The sequence below is a fragment of the Pleurodeles waltl genome, chromosome 7 (genome assembly GCF_031143425.1).
Source record: "Pleurodeles waltl isolate 20211129_DDA chromosome 7, aPleWal1.hap1.20221129, whole genome shotgun sequence".
Classification (NCBI taxonomy): domain Eukaryota; kingdom Metazoa; phylum Chordata; class Amphibia; order Caudata; family Salamandridae; genus Pleurodeles; species Pleurodeles waltl.
In genome coordinates, this window is record NC_090446.1 from 731,616,949 (window position 1) to 731,636,705 (window position 19,757).

Consider the following 19,757-nt stretch of genomic DNA (forward strand, 5'->3'; position numbering starts at 1 on the left):
TGAATTCAGCAAGGGGTCATTTGTGTAGATCCTACAAGGTTTTCCTACAGAAAATAACAGCTGAAATAAAAAAATATTGAAATTGAGCTGAAAACAACAGCCATTTTTCTTTATGTTTTACTCTGTAACTTTTTCCTGCGATGTCAGATTTCTGAAAGCAATATACCATTTTGTCTGCTGGACTCTTCTGGTTGCGGGGATATAAAGGGCTTGTAGGTTCATCAAGAACCCTAGATACCCAGAGCCAATAAATGAGCTGCGCCCTGCAGTTGGTTTTCATTCTATACTGGGTATACAGCAATTCATTTGCTGAAATATGAAGAGTGAAAAAGAGGTATCAAGAAAACCTTTGCATTTCCAAAATGGGATCAAGATAAGGTTTTGAGGAGCAGTGGTTATTTGCACATCGCTGAATTCCGAGGTGCCCATACTAGCATGTGAATTGCAGGGCATTTCTCAAATAGACGTCTTTTTTACACACTCTCTTATATTTGGAAGGAAAAAATGTAGAGAAAGATAAGGGGCAATAACACTTGTTTTGCTATTCTGTGTTCCCCCAAGTCTCCCGATAAAAATGATACCTCACTTGTGTGGGTAGGCCTAGTGCCCGCGACAGGAAATGCCCCAAAACACAACATGGACACATCCTATTTTTTTTATAGAAAACACAGCTGTTTTTTCCAAAGTGCCTACCTGTAGATTTTGCCCTCTACCTCAGCCGGCACATAGGGAAACCTACCAAACCTGTGCATTTCTGAAAACTAGAGACCTAGGGGAATCCAAGGAGGGGTGACTTGCGGGGCTCGGACCAGGTTCTGTTACCCAGAATCCTTTGCAAACCTCAAAAAGTGGCTAAAAAAACAAGTTTTCCTCACATTTCGGTGACAGAAAGTTCTGGAATCTGAGAGGAGCCACAAATTTCCTTCCACCTGGCGTTCCCCCAAGTCTCCCGATAAAAATGATACCTCACTTGTGTGGGTAGGCCTAGCGCCCGCGACAGGAAACGCCCCAAAGCGCAACGTGGACACATCAAAATTTTTGGAAGAAAACAGAGGTGTTTTTTGAGAAGTGCCTACCTGTAGATTTTGGCCTCTAGCTCAGCCGGCACCTAGGGAAACCTACCAAACCTGTGCATTTCTGAAAACTAGAGACCTAGGGCAATCCAAGGAGGGGTGACTCGCGGGGCTCGGACCAGGTTCTGTTACCCAGAATCCTTTGCAAACCTCAAAAAGTGGCTAAAAAAACAAGTTTTCCTCACATTTCGGTGCCAGAAAGTTCTGGAATCTGAGAGGAGCCACAAATTTCCTTCCACCCGGCGTTCCCCCAAGTCTCCCGATAAAAATGATACCTCACTTGTGAGGGTAGGCCTAGCGCCCGCGACAGGAAACGCCCCAAAGCGCAACGTGGACACATCAAAATTTTTGGAAGAAAACAGAGGTGTTTTTTGAGAAGTGCCTACCTGTAGATTTTGGCCTCTAGCTCAGCCGGCACCTAGGGAAACCTACCAAACCTGTGCATTTCTGAAAACTAGAGACCTAGGGGAATCCAAGGAGGGGTGACTTGCGGGGCTCGGACCAGGTTCTGTTACCCAGAATCCTTTGCAAACCTCAAAAAGTGGCCAAAAAAACAAGTTTTCCTCACATTTCGGTGACAGAAAGTTCTGGAATCTGAGAGGAGCCACAAATTTCCTTCCACCCGGCGTTCCCCTAAGTCTCCCGATAAAAATGATACCTCACTTGTGTGGGTAGGCCTAGCGCCCGCGACAGGAAATGCCCCAAAACAGAACGTGGACACATCAATTTTTTTCATAGAAAACAGTGCCTACCTGTGGATTTTGGCCTCTAGCTCAGCCGGCACCTGGGGAAACCTAGCAAACCAGCACATTTTTGAAAACTAGAAACCCAGGGGAATCCAAGATGAGGTGACTTGTTGGGCTCGGACCAGGTTCTGTTACCCAGAATCCTTTGCAAACCTCAAAATGTGGCTAAAATACCACGTTTTCCACACATTTCGGTGACAGAAAGTTCTGGAATCTGAGGGGAGCCACAAATTTCCTTCCACCCAGCGTTCCCCCAAGTCTCCCGATAAATATGATACCTCACTTGTGTGGTTAGGCCTGGTGCCTGCGACAGGAATAGATCACACAACGGTCAATGTTGGTCCTTACGTGAGGCAGCTGTTGACCCTGGGGTGATCCATTCCTGACACAGGCACTAGGTGTAGGCACTCAAGTGGGGTAGTGTTTTTATCAGGACAGGTGAGGAGTCACTGGGTGGTAGGAATGTTGTGGATCCCAGCATATTCCTGTAGTTTGTGTGACAGAAATGCGAGAAAAATAGAGTTTTTTTTCAACATTTCAGCTTTGCAGGGTATTCTGGGTAAGAAAACTTTGGGGAATCCACACAAGTCACACCTCTGTGGACTCCCCCGAATGTCTAGTTTCCAGAAATGTTTGGGTTTAGTGTGTTTCTCTATATGGCCGCCGAATCCAGGACCAAAAACACAGGTGCCTGCCTTACAAAACCAGTTTGTTTTGCCATAGACAATTTTGATGTCTCCACAATATGATTTGGGTGGTGGAATTTGGGGCTGAACTAAATTGGTGAGCTCCCAAGAGAGCACTCTCTCTCTGCTTGCCGCCGCATTCACCTGCTCTCTGGGTTGGCCTAACCCACTATTACCCAGTTGCACGAACAGCTTGCGAAGGGACAGCAGGACTGTCCTCATCACCTCCCTCATAATGTACTGGAAGAGGAGTTTTCGAATGGGACTCCTTGGACTGAAAAATCACTCCCAGAGTCTGCGCCATTGTCCTATCCCTCAGATGCTGTCTCAGTATCTGATGTCTCAGTCTCTGATCCTATGTCAGAGCGGTCCTCTATAACCCGAGTGCAGGCAGCAGTCATCCATCAAGATGCCATCTCTGCTATTGGCTAAACTGTTGCTCTAAAACACTAGCCTACGTAGACAGTCACAAAATCGATGGTGTGTGTGAGATACGTGCAACAGTAGAGGCCACCTTACCTGCGCTTCTTCCCTCAATCAGCACGTACTTTCAAGACACTCAAAAAACACCTTGTCACATACCATTCGTCACAGTCTTTAGCACCTCCTGCGCCCAGTCCAACAATCATTATTGGTGCTCCCACTCCCTCCTCCTCGGATTCCCTCATTACCACCCAGCAAAAGTGCCCTTCATCTCTCCATAGACTTTACTAATGTACTCAGCTATTTACATAAAATACAGATGTGCTCTTTGCAGTAGGCATATAAACCTTCTGCGCTTCTTTATGGCACTAAAACTGCCACTAGACAAGTCGGACCCTTTTCCCCCCAAGGAAACCACACACATATTGACAAAAGTGATGTATATATGACAGCCAACCACCTGAAACTCAACTCAAGCAAAACTGAAATAATCCTCTTTGGCCCTCACCAAAAAAACCTGGGACCCCCCATGGTGGCCCACCACGCTAGGCCCTGCACCCACCCCCGCCAACTACGCACGCAACCTCAGCATCATCCTAGACTCCTCCCTCTCTATGACCCAACAAATCAACGCTCTTACCTCCTCATGCTTCAACAAACTCCGTATACTGAAAAACATTCAAATGGATCCCCACAGAGACCAGAAAAACTGTCACTCACGCACTCATCAGCAGCAGGCTTGATTACAGAAACGCCCTCTACGCCGGCACCACTCTAAAACTCAAGTGCAAACTACACGCATCCAGAACTCAGCAGCACGACTCATCCTCGACCTCCACCGACACGAATACATCTCTCCACACCTCAAATCCCTCCACTGGCTCCCCATTGACAAAAGGATCACCTTCAAGATCCTCATCCTCACACACAAATCACTCCACAACACAGGCCCTGCCTACCTCAACGAGAGTCACCTTCCACACCCCCACACGAAACGTCCGTTCAGCTGACCTCTCTCTCGCCTCTGACCCCCGCATCAAACACACCACCACCGGGGGCAGATCCTTCTCCTACATTGCACCCAAAACATGGAACGCACTCACAACCCACATTCGCAAGACCCAAAACCTACTTCTTTTCAGGAAGGGCCTCAAAACCTGGCTTTTTGAACAGTGAACCTCCTAGCCCCTTTCCCTCCCCCCCGTAGCGCCTTGAGACCCTCACAGGTGAGTAGCGCGCTTTATAAATCGCTTTGATACAGATCTACCTATATATATATATATATATATAAATATATATCTACATAGATATATCTATAGATATATCCATGTACCTAGATATATCTATCTACATAGATATATACATATATTTTTTTTTAGTTGTTGTATGGTTTCCTTGGGGGCCAAAATGGCCCCCAGGGAAACCCTACAACATCTAAAAAAAAAATTGCCCCCACAGGGGGTCACCCTGCCCACGGGCGACCCCCTGTCATTTCATTTTTTTTTTTTGGAAAAAAAAAAAATCCCCTGGGGGGGGGCGCGATTGCGCACCCCCCCCCCCCCCAGGGGGCACCTACCTTTTTTTTTTTTTTTTTTTAAGAAAATTATGCCGGGGGGGGGGGTGGGCGGCCCGTTTTCCGGGGGGGGGCCGCCCCCCAAAAGTGAAATCCCTGGTGTCTAGTGGGGTTTCCTGGCCCCCGATCGCAGCTGTGCTGCGATCGGGGGCCAGGAAACCGTTTCAGAAGGCCTCATAAGAAAGGGGAGACTCTCCCCTTTCTTACGAGGCCTTCTGAAACTGTTTCTGGCCCCCGATCGCAGCTGTGCTGCGATCGGGGGCCAGAAACAGTTTCAGAAGGCCTCGTAAGAAAGGGGAGAGTCTCCCCTTTCTTACGAGGCCTTTTCAAAATGTTTTCTGACCCCCCCGATCGCAGCTGTGCTGCGATCGGGGGAGCCAGGAAACCTGAAAGTGTTTCCTGGCCCCCGATCGCAGCACAGCTGCGACCGGGGGCCAGGAAACACTTTCAGGAAGGCCTCGTAAGAAAGGGGAGACTCTCCCCTTTCTTACGAGGCCTTCCCGAACGTGTAAAAGGCCGTTTTCCCCATGAAAGCAGGAAGCGGCCGCAAGGCTGCTTCCTGCTTTCATGGGGAAAACACCTTTGCAACGTCAGCGCGCCTCGCGGCGCGCTGACGTCACAAAGGGGCGGGTGGGGGGCGGGGGGAGACACGGTAGCTTCCGTGTCTCCCGGGGGGGAAAAAAATAAAAAAATAAAAAATCCTCGGGTGCGACGCACCCGAGGATTTATTAATGCCCTTCCTGGTGTCGGCCACTGGTCGTGACCCGCACCAGGGAGGGTGTGTGGGCGTCGGCCAGTGGCCGACGCCCGCACTTAAGAGGTTAATATTTTTTAAAAAATCAAAGTAACTTCTTTCCAATTTTTGGACACAAAATGCCAGAGACGTTTTAAGACATGGGCAAAGTGAGCGTTTCCGGTGCCCCACAGATTTAGATCAAGCTCTGTTCTGCAGTCTTGTCCGGATTAACCTGAATAATTCTTAAACAGTTTAAAAAATGTTTTCCTTTCATTTTTTATGCGGGTGATGTGTGAGTCTATTACAGACATTTTCCAGAGAAATGTGTTCGCGTTTCATTAAACATCCATAAAAAAGTTTCTTTTAGAATAAAACAGGATCCCAGACACGAAATAGGAGGGCTGCAGAGAGTATTTGCAGTAATATTCGTGAGCTACTGCAATGTCACAATATTGAAAATACAGGTCACTATCCCTGAATATTAAATGCAAACACATTCAGAATTTAAGGGAGTGCGCCTGTGCACTGTCAGTGGCCTGGCCAAAGGGCATGAAAGAGCTGAAACTGAATCATAAATTCAAAGGTGTTCCAAGCAGAGACCACAAAATACGTTAGCTCAGGGCCCCCAAAAACCTTAAACATTCATAGTTCGACAGGAAAGTCAGCTGGAGGTCTAGGAAGTCAAAGTTAATAAGCGATCTGGAAGCAAAAGAGGAAATACCATAGGAATGTAAAACCCAAGAAGCGCAGTACTCCCCCCAATGCAGACCAACAATCTGGTTGGTTAATCAATACCAGGCAGGATCGGTTTGCAAGAAAATAGGGAAACTACAGCAGGCTTAAATTTGCAAACCGGAGTTTATTTGCATCCAAAGGTGCAGCCACAACTCAACCTTCTTATTAACGCGTTCTCATTTACCAGCAAGCATGGTTATTTACTTACCTTATCCTTAGAGCCAGAGCCCCCTTCCGGAGATATCCTTCTCAAATAATAGTCATTTATATTACCCTAGGCTGATAGATTTACTGAGTGAGGAAAATACCTCCTGATCTGAGTTGTCCTCTAAGCTGAGAATCAAGGTCTCTGCGAAGCCATGCTTCAGATCTAGCCTTGGATGTTCAATACACTGAAGAAGAGAGAGGAACTGAGAGGCAAAGCAAGAGGGCGAGCAGGTGAAAATAAATGAAGCTAGCATTGCGTAGATCAGTTTGTTTTTCCGCAAGTCGACATTAACGCCACGCTGCAACTGTACCTAGCTCTGAAAACTGGAAGTCGTAACCAGGATTGAAAATGGGTAGCAAGCGTTGTTTTGTCATAACAAACAATTATACATTGTGTGGTAAAGGAGCCCTAACACAATGTGATTCAAACATTTCAAACACCCCAGTGATACATCAAGTACAACAGAAACGTTTTTCCGTTGAAGATGTGTTACATGTTGACAACATGGAATGATTAATTAGGGCGGAAGAGGCGAGAAAACAATTCAGGAAATACCGTCTTTTCAATTAGTGGCAGGCCCAAAGCCCAGTGCCTTAGCACAGCTGTAAAACGCTCTGGCAAAGACAACAGGACTAGCCTTACATATTGGCAATGCCAACCCTTTTTGCCGATAGTGTGCAGCATAGGCCAAAAAGAAAAAAAGCGTGCATGGACGTGACTGCTGTTGAGGGTCATGTCATTTTGTAGGCTCGTGTCTGTATTATAATATAGGTGCACGTTCGCCCACATGACGTAACTGCACTTTAATTTGTCTATTTGCTGCTCTAAGATGGTGTTACCCCCTACATAAGTAAATATTTTTTTTAAATAGTATTTAAATAGCGCTCACTACCCCTGACGGGGCGTCGAAATGACATTTTAAGTGTGCAAAATAGCTTTTATTGTAGCAGAGCGCCTGGCAGCAAATGGTAGCAACCTAAAAAAAAAAAAATCAAAGTAAATGCTTGCAAGAGGGAGCAACAGTGGACATGGGTGTGGGAAGCAATAGGAAGTAAGGTGGAAGGATAAAGATTTTAAAAAGCCAATTAGGGGGAGGTGGGTAACATGGAAGAGAGCAACAGGAGGGGGAGTAACACATTAGCAAGAGACCAGCACATGAGGGCGAGAGCAACATGGAGCGAGGGGGAATTTGGCAAGGGAACACAGTGCGTTTAACAAAAAAACAAGTAATGGAATGGGTCTCAAAATTTACTCAAATTAAAGCTATTAGTGCTGTAAACTCCTAACCAGACTTTTCTTGCCACAAACTGAAAAGTAAAACAGTTTCACATAAGCAAGCCGACGGCCACCATGAGCGCAAAGCAAACAGAAGTTTACTCGCAGTGAAAAGTATCAACAAAAGTGCAATTATCCATGTAACCAGCAAAAGGGCAAATATCCATGTAACAGGGTTGATGTCATGCAAAGCACTCGACTACTGCCCAGTGAGATCGCGCTGCCTACAAAATAAAGAGAAAAAGTAGTCCAGAAACCATACGGAAAATATGGAGCCTCGTCTGTTTTCAGTAATTGGCCGGTGCGTTCATGGCAGGCTAAACACCGGAAAAGTCATGACGTATGCATGCCTTTCACAAATTAAATCAAGCGAATTTTAAAAGGCAAACCCACGAACCAACCAATAGTTATAAAGTAAGGTTTTGTTTTAAGGTGTACGTTAGCACAGGATCAGTACACTTACTCTTGAATCCATTTTACTCAATGTAGTGGTAATCTCAGAAGAGGTAATCTCTACGGTGGTAATCCCTGCAGTGGTAATCTCATCGATAGTAATCCCAGTAGTGGTAATCTCAGCAGTGGTAATCTCAGTGCTAGTAATCCCAGTAGTGGTAATCTCAGCAGAGGTGATCCCTGCACAGGTAATCTCCATGGTAGTAATCACAGTAGTGGTAACCACAGCAGTGGTAACCCCAGAGGTAGTAATCACAGTACTGGTAATAGCAGTGCTAATCCATGCACTAGTACTCTCAGATGTAGTAATCACAGTAGTGGTAATGCAGCAGTGGTAATACCTGCAGTGGTAATCTCGAAGGTAGTAATCAAAGCAGAGGTAATCTCAGCAGTGGTAATCCCTGCTGGAATAACGTCAGAGGTAGTAATCACAGCAGTGGTAATCCCTGCAGTGGTACTCTCAGAGGTAGTAATCATAATAGTGGTAATTAAGCAGTGGTAATCCCTGCAGTGATCATTTCAACTGTGGTAATATCAGCAGAGGTAATCCCTGCAGTGGTAATCTCAGAGGCAGTAATCACAGTAGTGGTAACCTTAGCAGTGGTAACCTCTACAGAGGTAGTAATCACAGTAGTGGTAATATCAGTAGTGGTAATCCCTATAGTGGTAATCTAAGAGGTAGTAATCACAGTAGTGGTAACCTCTGGAGTGGTAATCCCTGCTATGGCTATCTCAGAGGGGCTCTTTCAATGTAGTAGATTCTATGAAGTGGTACATGGACTCGGTTGTATTTTAAGCGGTGACATACAACTATTCGCGCTGGGTCCTTGGTCTGATATATTCATTGCATTTGCCTGTGAATAACACTCAAACATTTTCTGTTTATACCAGGCTTCCCTCAGGAACATGTTTAAAACCACTTTCTCCTCAACCAGAAAAAGGACCTCTGAACTGAGTACAGCACAGCGCCTTCCTGAGGGGGCACCTTCCTCATCTAAAGGTAAACATCTTAATTTGTTTAGTTTTTACTCAGCAGACTACGGCCTTATAAAACAATGGGACTCGGATAGAATCTATTTCACAAGTATTTGCAATGCAATGGGTCTCGTGTTTACTCGAGTTAAAGCTATTAGCGTTGTAAACTCCTAACCGGACTTTTCTTGCCACAAACTGAAAAGTAAAACAGTTTCACATAGGCAAGCCCACAGCCACCATGAGCGCAAAGCAAACACACAAAAGGAAACAGAAGTCCGCTTGCAGTGAAACGTATGGACAAAAGTTCAATTATCCATGTAACCGGCAAAAGTGCACTTATTCATGCAACCGGCAAAAGTAGAATTATCCATGTAACAGGGTCAATGTCATGCAAAGAGCTTGACTTCTGCCCAGCGAGATCGCGCTGCCTGCGAAAGAAAGAGAAAAAATAATGCAGAAATACGAAAAACATGGAACCTTGTATGTTTTCAGTAGTTGGCCGGTGCGCTCGAGATGGGCTGAACACCAGAAAAGGCATGACGTATGCATGCCTTCTACTAATGAAATCAAGATAATTTTAAAAGGCAAACCCATGAACCAACTAAACGACTGGGCTTGACATGGGCATGGTTAAAAGCCCATAGGGAGATTAAATCCGGGATGGAGCGCGTTGCGCTCGACCCTAAACAAACAGTTCCTTAAAAGGAGACAGTGGAAGGATATAAGTCAATCAGTCAAAAAGATGGTAAAGAGCTATGCCGCTTGGGAGGGACAGACATGTTCCAAACTGATCAGTACATACCATCATGCAAAGTAGTGAATGTTCTAGATGTCCAACTTACCCAGTGTTAGGAGAAAATGACGAGTCAAACGTCAACTTCAGTCCTTTTGCAAGCTGAACAGAAAACACATTCATCAGTTCATTTATCAACAGAAGTGCAATAAAACTTGAACTTTAAGATTGTGTCTTTCTTGCTCTGATATGTACCTGGTCCTCAATTGTGATTTCGGTGCCCAGAGTATTGTCTGTATTCCACTTCTCTGTAAAGGTGAGACCATATTCTGCCCACTTGTACTTTGTTTCAAGACTACCAGTAACTTTACTGGTCTCAGAGTTTGCTGAACCGGAGCTTGTAAATTCCTAAAAACAATGAGAAATACACTTGTATTTTATATTTTCACTATGAAATAATGTATTTCAGTCTAAAGACTCATAAAACGATTCAGATTAGAATAACAGAGGATGAAACAGTTTTCATAAATACCATAAACTGTAATGCCCAAATCAATTTGAATCAACCATGTATTATGTAGTTAAGATATCTACACCCTCAAATGAGGTTTGGGGTAGATAGTCTGAAAGGTTTTATGAGGTGTGGATCTAATTTACAAGTATGAGGATCGATGAATCCCTCAATGAAAATAGTTACAAGAGTGGTTAACACGACATTCCATGCTCAAAAGAAGAAACTATACTATGCAACTGTATATACAATGCTACTGGAGTAGGGTTTTACCCTGCTCCTCCACCAATGACCAGTGCAAACAGAAGCTAGAAGAATCAGGATAAAAATATTATTTTCAGGCTTGCACAGGCACATTTCCCTAATACGTTTCCTAGCAAACAAATTCCCATTTACATTGTCTGTTCGTTGCAGGAATTGTCCCTTACCTTCATACCAATCAAGTCGCTAACCAACAGGAACCACCATCGGCCTAAATATTTAAGTTGTCTAATCACTCCTCTCTCACGCCTAAATCATAAATTAACAGCACAAAGGACAACACACTGACACCCAGAAATCGAACGTCACCACTTATGATGCTCCTGGAATTTAATGCAATGATCATCCTTCATGTTATACATTGAACACAACTGTGTGAGAGATGTCAAAACTAAACACATCAACACGTGAAAACTCAAGACACTGGCCTGCAAGGAAACCAGCAACCATGTAGAAACGAGCATCTCAGACAGTCCCCATGTGCCAATAGGGCATTCTGATGGTACATGTGCACTACGCACAATCTGAGCACATAAGCTATTATCTTCACTTCTTACAGTGGATCACATCTTTCCTCAAGAGATAAACTGTAGGTCCTTCAACTCAGTCTACAGCATTCATAAGTAGCATTTCCATGGGTTCCTTTCCTTTACCATTGCTCTTCGATCTGTACATCATTTCCTTCAAGCATTTCACCCACTCATCTAATCGTTATTCATACGTATGAGGATCGCATGCAACTACTGTAGAGTTTACATGAAAAATTACACCCTACTGCATCCCAATAAGCCCTCCGTTTACAGGCTATAACAGAGTGGAAACAACTCAAGTTAAACAGTTTTATAATTGATGTTGACAAAAAAAAACATTTCACAAAAATGTCCATCTTTGGCTATTTTCTGTCCTTGGGTAATGGGATCCTGCTTGATCGTTACTTTGTTATTGCATAATAAAATTAATCTTTGATTTTCCAGGTTCACGTTTCAATCACTGAAAGGTTTTCCAAAACAGTCTCTTTATTTTTTTCCTCACTGTTACCAGAGTCAATGCTGTATTATCGCATTGACTATGTAGATAGCTCAGTGTTTGGGGATACCAAAGTAACAACTTTTGTCACCTTCAAGGGACCCGAAATGCCACTGCAATCCTTTTGCTAAAGGCCAAAATGAGCGATCATACACATATCTCACAGTGTAATACTATTTAACAATATGTGAGATGATGTAATTTAAATATATATTACTGTCAATCCCTAAGTGATAAAAGCCCCTACTATGCATTACCTAGTTCCTTCACTTCAGCCTACGGACACCTCTGCTTCAAAGGCACACTATGTTGTGAAAATTCATTTTTTCTGATCAAATCACAAAGCTACTTTGACTTCTTAATGAACTCCTTTGTGAAGAGTTACTTCCCTGTGTATCACACAGCAAATTAAAAACGTGTGCTGACTAGCCACTAGCAAGTAGTATATCGCCTTTACCTTTGAAAGACCATGGCTGGTTGCGGTTTTCCATATTTATCAGCTTGCAAACGCAATCACAACTAGTCCTCTTCTATTTACACCTTGCAGTATGCTGCCTTTCTTTACACCTACATATTTTATATGTACTTCATAACAATGTTTCTTTCTGAACAGTACCATTATGATTAGTTCATACAAACAGATCATATTTATAATAAGTAAGCCTGGATACAATGCAATTTCAGGCTAGTGTAAAGAATGGATGGAATAAGCTCTTATCATTATCGGTTTAGTACTGAAATACCTCCAGGCATTATGCACTTAGATTTCATGAAGGGATGCTCTTCAGTTAAGTTTTTAAATACACTTACACGACAGTGTAATTTAGAGAAACTAGTAGATAGCATGATTTGGTATGTAGCCTTACTTACGTTCGGGAAAAGCAAATCTGCCGCGCTTTGCGGTTACCAATACTACCAATGCAAATCTGGATGCCTTTAAAATGTGCCAACACTGGCAAAGCGAAAAGGGGCATGTGACTGGTAAACTTGAAAGTCAAATTATTATTTTTTTGACTTTTCAGAAGACTGCCACTTTACATGATGCAACTCGGGTTGATGCATGAACAAGATTTTCCTACTTTCGAGATGGCAGCTATGTTCCATGGCGCAACACAGTGGACACCCTAAAGTATGGAATCTAGAGTTTTCTATACATTTAAGTCGGCAGCCGGATTCCTTCATATCAAGATGCAGCGTGCACATGGGTAGCCATCTTGAAAGTATGAAAATAGACTTTTGAGATGGTTGGATGTTGCTACTGGCTTTGCCAATGCTGGGAAAGTGTTAGGGACAACACCCCGAGCATTTGCACGACTGGCACTTGCGTCTGTTGTGCAGCAGAGGAACTGAGCCCATCTCTGGCTTTACCTAGTGAGGCACAGATTGGGAGCTAAAGAGGTGCCTCGAGTGGGGCAGGATAGGGGAGGGAAAATAAAAGAACGGGAGAGGTGAAAGAGCTAGAGGGAAGAAGAGGACAAGCTCTCCCATGGAGTGCTTCATATAAAATGAAAAACGTTCCACTGATTCAGCAATGGAAGGATACAATTCAGCAAAGCAAAACACAAGGTAAAAAAGAAATGATCAAGGGCCTGAAAGAAAACACGAGCAAGGAGGAAAGCTCCCCGATAAAAAAATAGGAAACTCTGATGGAGAAGAGAGCCATTCAACGACGTGCAAGAGGCTGACACTATGTCCACTGTATGGACTGCTGGCTGCGACGGTCAGATGAGGCATGCTGTAGTGTGACTTCACAAATGTGGGATTATATATGCGCTCCCTGCATTTAGGATATGCTTTGCTGAATTGCGGCAAAGCGGCACACCAACTGGCAATGCTTTCAACCAAACCATGCTTAGCCAATATAAGACAGTCACGATGTTTGACATCGACTGCCACCATAACGAAGATCATGGGTCAGACCATGGGTACTCGCAAACATTTTCCCAGGGGCCAAAAAGTTTGTTCTGTGACGTGCCTGGGAGCCGCATTGATGTCAGGGCAGTGGCGGTCGGGTGGGGTGGCTGGGGGAATTGGTGGCAAAGTAGGTGTAGGAGAAGCAAATGATATACATCTAGTGGCTGAAAAAAGCAATGGGAAACCAGAAAACCTGGAATTAATCCCGGCTTACCCACTTTTCCAAATTGTGTGATCCTAGGCAATTGTTTAGTCTCACTTTCCCTCCTTTTTCTGCATTATCACATTTAATATGACCTCGAAATACATGATTCATGGTGTGCGCTGCACAAAACCTGCTTCTATGTTTGATTTATTAAACTATAATGTTGTTCATGTATGAAAGGAACCCAGGCCACCCATAAAGTAAAGTGCACATACCAAGTGACTTGCCTCTTTAATTTACTATTAGTGGTGTTCTCAGGGTAAGGGAAAGAATTTATGTTTCCAAATTTATGTTTGAAAACTATCACTTTTAAATGAATGCATCTCAATGCACTGATAAAATAAATTGTACTAAGGCGAAAAGGTTCTGCATGTTAACTAAATTCACTTTTTTAATTTTGAAGAGACTGTCTTAGTTTTACACTTGTGCTGCAATATGTCTTTAAAAATGAAGGCATTTCTAAAGTTAAGTGCAGGAGTCCCTAGTTACTTACTTTCTATATCACCAAATAAGTTTGAAATAAATCATTGTGTGTCTATTTAATATTTTTATTGTTAGTGCGGAGTCGAGCAAACAGCTGCCTAGTGCTCTTGTTGTCCCAGGGGCCACATGTAAAGATCAGAGGGGTCGCATGAGGCCTGCGACTTTGAGTATCCATGGGTCAGACACTCTGCATCTTTTTCCCTTTGATATTAGTTCTGACATCCTGAGATTTTGATCATGGTATTTTGTACATATTTCCAATATGTTTCCCCACTTAACTAATTTATGTTTTGAAATTATATTTTCCGTCTACACTTTGCATGCAGTACAAATATCTCTCAGCTTAACTGTATTTTAAATGCATATTGACTACACAGATTTATAAAGCTGAAGATACCTACTCATAAATGTGTGAGCATTTTTAAAGCACGTTTTATTCCAGAAATCCATCTTTTACAGCAGAAGAAAATTCAAAGCGTCAAGGTTATGCTTTCAGTTTCCAAAAGCCTTGATCAAAGTTAATGCCTTTTATTAACGGCTGTTTATTAATAAGCACCACAAATGAACTCATTTCATCGACCTTGGAAGGATGAAAGACTGACTGGACCTAGCAGGCGGTGAACCTGCGGTCCACACAGAGGTTCACGAAGGGGATGGGTTAATCCACCGAGCCGCCATGTCCACCATATAGAGCATGTGCGTCAATGAAGGGGGCGGAATCTGACTAAAACACATTTCTTGTAATTATGAGTGCTTGCACCCCATTGAAAACTAATGCAGACAATGATGAAAGTGCAATTAAACCTGAAACAATACTTCTGGATGCAACACACCCAGCAGTATAATTTTCACAGTATTACCAATGGAAATATAAAGTGAATAACTTTTAAAAACCAATAATTACAATGCACAACGCGATATGCGTAAAGCTCATAGGTGAGCAGACTAGCCAACAATTTGTTCACTTCTTTTTCTGAGATCATGCGGTTGGTGTCCTGTTTTCCGAGGTCTATAAAAGTAAAATGGAAAATCTGAGTGGGAGAGGACCTTGCGCTCACGTTTCTGTTTCACAGAAACACTCAGAGCCCAGTGTCTATTCTGACAACATTCCAGTGATTTGACAAATTTCAGCGATTTAGTTACTAGTGTTCAAGTATGAACTGAATAAAGTGTTCAAAATGTTTCTTGGCTAGTAATGCCAGATCACACATTTACTATTATTTAAAGAACAACCGGTTAAGTGTGCATGGTTTCAATGAAACCCTCTAAAGCCCGGCCATTGCAGCCAGAGAGTCTGAAAATGTCAACCTATTTAGCTGTAATATTTTTTTTTAATCATTAATGGCATTTGTTGATTTTCCATGGTTCATGCCAATTTAAGAAACTGTTCATTTAACCTTGCAAAACTAGCTCTTCTATCAGCACCATGAAGGCAGTTAGAGTCGGAATTATCTTACTGGTTCATTGCATTCCACAATAGTAGCAAAATGTACACATTAAAATGCCTCAAAACGTCTGTGTAGATGTGAGAACAACTGCCCTGTGAGAATCATGTTAATGAAGTTGCGGATCAGCCCATACAACTCTCTCATTCATTATAACCACACACATTTCGGTGGGCCTACACATTCTATGTGCACTTTGGTTCAATAATCAAAACTATATTTCAGGCCCTCTCTACATTCTGGCTGTCTCTCGATGTTTCTGCTCTTCTGGTGGTTAGTAGTCAATATTTCACTTTTGACGCCTGTCTTTCATTGCCCACTATTTTTCTTACGTCTGTTTGGACTTAAACTCAGCTTCTTTTTTCGGTTTCTCCTTTTAAAGTCTCACAACAAATAGCTTTAGCTCTTTGTTGTCAAACACTTAATTCTTCAAAATACATTAAAATATATACATGTGGAGGGCTTTGGGTTAGCCCCTTGCTCTCGATTGAAGGGCTGTCCTGGCAAATGTGTGCATAATCACAAACAAACCACATATATGTCATCAAACTGGACTGCTTAAGCATCATGATACATATGCATGCATGTATGGGAGCACATACACAAGTTATGTTGTCTAGTTAGGTGTATTTGTAAAATGCACTATCACTCCTGAGAACATCCTGGTGCTGAGGAAGTGTGAACACCTAGACCTACCCATGGTAAGTTGGTTAATTAAAAAACTAGATCTTCTGCTTCTTGTGGAACTCAAGAAAAGAGGAGGCTCTGATGTGGAGTGGAAGGCTGTTCCATGCTTTAGGAGCAAAGTAAGAGAGCGCCTAATTTCCTGATCTGGTTTGGTTAATGCCTATAATGATGGATGGAGATGTGACTGTTCAGGTAGGTGGGGCCTAAGTTGTGAAGTGCAGTGAATGTGTGTGAGGAGTTTGAAATGAGCAGGTTTATTAATTGTGAGCCAGTGGAGCTCTCCGAAGTAATGTGATATGAGTTTTGTGTGGAAGGGTGAGGATGAGTTTAACTGCCGAGTTGTGGATGGTTTGACCATTTGAAGATCTTCCTCAGCATCCTCAGAGTCTGGACGATTGATGCAGTGATGGCATTGACTTGGGAAGTCATGTCCAATCTGATGTTGATTATTCTGAGGTTCCTGGCATTGTGCTGGGTGTGAGCCAAGTTGGGCCGGCGACCCGTTGGAATCCCATGTTGAGGTGCACTACTTCTGTCTTGTTGGTGTTGAGTTTTAGACAGTTGGCTTTCATCCAGTTAGAGACTTAGGATATGCATGTGGTGAACGTGTTTCTTGTGTTGGGGTCATGATTAAGAGGGAGAGTAGGAGTTGCGTGTTACCTGTGAAAGAGAGGATGTTGATGTCATGTGCAGAGATGATGATGGCCAGAGGGGTCATGTATGCTTTTAAGAGAGTGAGGCTGAATGATGTACCTCGAGGTACTCTGCAGATGAGATTGAGGGCTTCCCAGGAATGCTGTGCCAAGCTGACAGCTTGTGTTTTATTTGTTAATAAGGAGCACATTCGACAGAGAGGGAGTTCTTTGATGGCAATCTCAAGCAGGCACCTGATGATGATGGGGTGTAAGCCCATGTCAAATGCTGCAAAGAGGTTAAAGAGAAGAAGGGCTGCTGTGTCTCTTCTGTCCAGGAACATATGAATGTTGTCTATGGCGATCAGGTCTGTACTGGGGTTGGGCCTGAATGCAGATTGAGGCATTGAGGAGCGTGTGGCTGCTCAGGTAGTCAATAAGGCATCAGGTGATTAGTTACTATAAGACCTTTGCTGGGTATAGTAGGAGGGAGATGTGGCTGCAGCTGAAAAGTGTCACTGGGTCAGCAGATAGCTTCTTGACCAGGGGAGTGATGGTGGAGCTTTTCCAGGTGTCCAGGAATGTGACTGAGTCGATTGAGGCACCGAAGATGGGTGTTAGTGCTACACTGATTGGTAGACCTGTGGTGAAGGGGTTGTTGGGGGCCAAGGTTCTGATGGAGCCCCTAGTGGACGATCATCACGGTAACAGCAATTTTGTGGGCCATTAGGTCAGAGTTCTTCAGCGGTAATGGGAAATTCAGTTGCAATGGTGAAGAGATCCAGTGGAGGGTAAAAGTTGCCGTATTTGGAGGTGATTTGGTTACAGAAGAATTCTGAGAACTTGTTGCAAAGGTCTTGTGACGGTGTGATTTTGCTGGAGACTGCAGAAGGCATGGTGAAATATTTGATGAAGGCAAAGTTCTCCTTGCTGGCATTAGTGCAGGCGTCAATGCGATCTGCAAGGGCTGTGTGCTTGGTGTTCTGTATACTCAATACATATTCACAGCAAATTTAAACACACCGCCGCCAAAATATTAAGTTTTGAGGAATATACTCTATGTTTGTCCAAGGCAAGCCGTTTTGTTTTGAAATCACATTACTTAACGCATTACATAGAGACAGGCGACCCACTGAAAGCTTGCGCAAGGCCCGAACCTGAATTCTAGTTTCAGCTTGAGGTCCTGATAGAGCTTCGATCCAATGAGGAGCTGAGCTTTCATGTGGCATCTGCCTGCAGCCTTCGTTCTCCCCAAGACGTGGCCTTACGGCTAGAGCTGCCAACTTTGGAACTGGAGGACCAGGTTCAAGTCTCAGTGTCAGTTCAACATCCTGCGACTCTAGGAAAAATCACTTAAATCTCCAAGTGTCTTAAAAAAAAGATAATGTGACCTTGTGTCATGTAAGTGGTGTTTGTATAAAATGCTTCAGTACCTTTGGATCGAATTTTCCGCTCTATAACAACTGCAGAAAAATGTGCAATGAGATTAAAAAAAAAAACATTAACATAAATAGGAGACAAGGAAGCTCATTTTTTGACTATTTGTGCAAAGTGAAACCAGAAAACCCGGAAACATTGCCAGTTTCCCTTTAAATTGTGTGATCTTAGTCAGATATTTGATTTAAAAAAGAAGTATTTTTCCTTATATTCATGTGTGAAAGCGCTTTCGAAATGTTTGAGTTCAGAATACAGGGTTTTTATGACAAACGTTTTTCCTATTGGTTCACTAATGACACTGAATGGCAGCTGCCACACATTTCAAGAACGGTGGGGGTGGGTTGGGGGGTGTCGAAAAACAAAATAAAAAATTAAATTAAAAAAATAAATATTTTTTTTTAAAAAAAACACTTACTTGTCCACCACTGGCCACCTCACTGCTCTCCCAGTGGTGGTGGTGTCTTAGTAGTCCCTGGGACACCAGCACAGGCTCCCCATGCAATCTCAAACTTCTTCAGGGCTCAGCTAGTGCACTGGCTTTAAAAGCCAAGCCAGACTCTTAGCTCGGTTCTACCTCTTCATTTCTTGCCTCGCCCACATCTAACATTACATTAACTTGTTACTCTCCTGTTACCACTGAACTTTAAGCTACCAATACTACCTGAAAGAACATTATGAAATGGTATTATAGCCAATTATTTTTTAGCACTACCATTGTGATTAGTAGGATACTGATGAGGGGCTGAAAAATATGAGCGATACCTTCTCTGCAGGAGACTTTAATAAGTAGAACAGCAGCCACATTATCCACACACTAACGTCTGCTACAGTTAGTCTACACAATGACATTTTGTGGCAGCTGTAGCATGAACAAAACGGTTGTAGTGGCCAAAAAATGTTCATGCCAGACAAAAATGGCATTTAACCTGGGTTAAGAAAGAACTACTGGATAAAAGACGATCTGTGACTGAGTTAAGCATCAATAGGCACACCAAATTTGCAAAACTGGACAGCATGTCACAAACGTTATCAAACAAACAGAACTATCCAGAGTAGATTCATTTTCAAGTTTGAAATCACAGAGTTATAGAAAGATGATGTCCAACAGACATCAATCTCTGGCAGAAAGGGTTGAAAAGGCAAAGCATTATTCATTTTCATGAAAGTACATGCGGGTGCCACTAGCAAACATATTGGAGCACAGCAGTTTACAGCAGACTGAATCGGTGAACTGCCAAGGATTAATTTTAAATAATGAAGGATGCAGGGTCAGGCTCTAAAGTACATTGGAGTTAGGGTCCCTAGTGAGGAGACAAAAGGACTTAGTATGACATCTCAGGCTCACCCTAACAGAAAAGAAGCCAAGCCACTTACCTTGAGAAACAGCAGCCTTTACCACGAGAGCCGAACCACACCCTGGACCTACAACGCTGTCATTGCATCAGATGCGTCTTTACCACACATGTCGTTACAATGCCATGCTTTAGAGAAAGCAGCATTGGACTTTTAAGTCCAACGCTTCCCTACTGTTGCGTAGACT

The 19,757-nt window shown here is 43.2% G+C and overlaps 1 protein-coding gene across 1 annotated transcript in view; it reads right to left on the reverse strand.

Moving 5' to 3' along the window:
* The window catches only part of VDAC1 (voltage dependent anion channel 1), a 116,102-nt gene that overhangs the window by 44,311 nt on the left and 52,034 nt on the right, over positions 1 to 19,757 (reverse strand). The window contains exons 4-5 of the mRNA XM_069199201.1: positions 9,872 to 10,024; positions 9,726 to 9,778 (exon numbers count right to left, since the gene is read on the reverse strand). Coding sequence (XP_069055302.1) covers positions 9,726 to 9,778; positions 9,872 to 10,024 — 206 coding nt within the window. The remainder of the gene's footprint in view (positions 1 to 9,725; positions 9,779 to 9,871; positions 10,025 to 19,757) is intronic.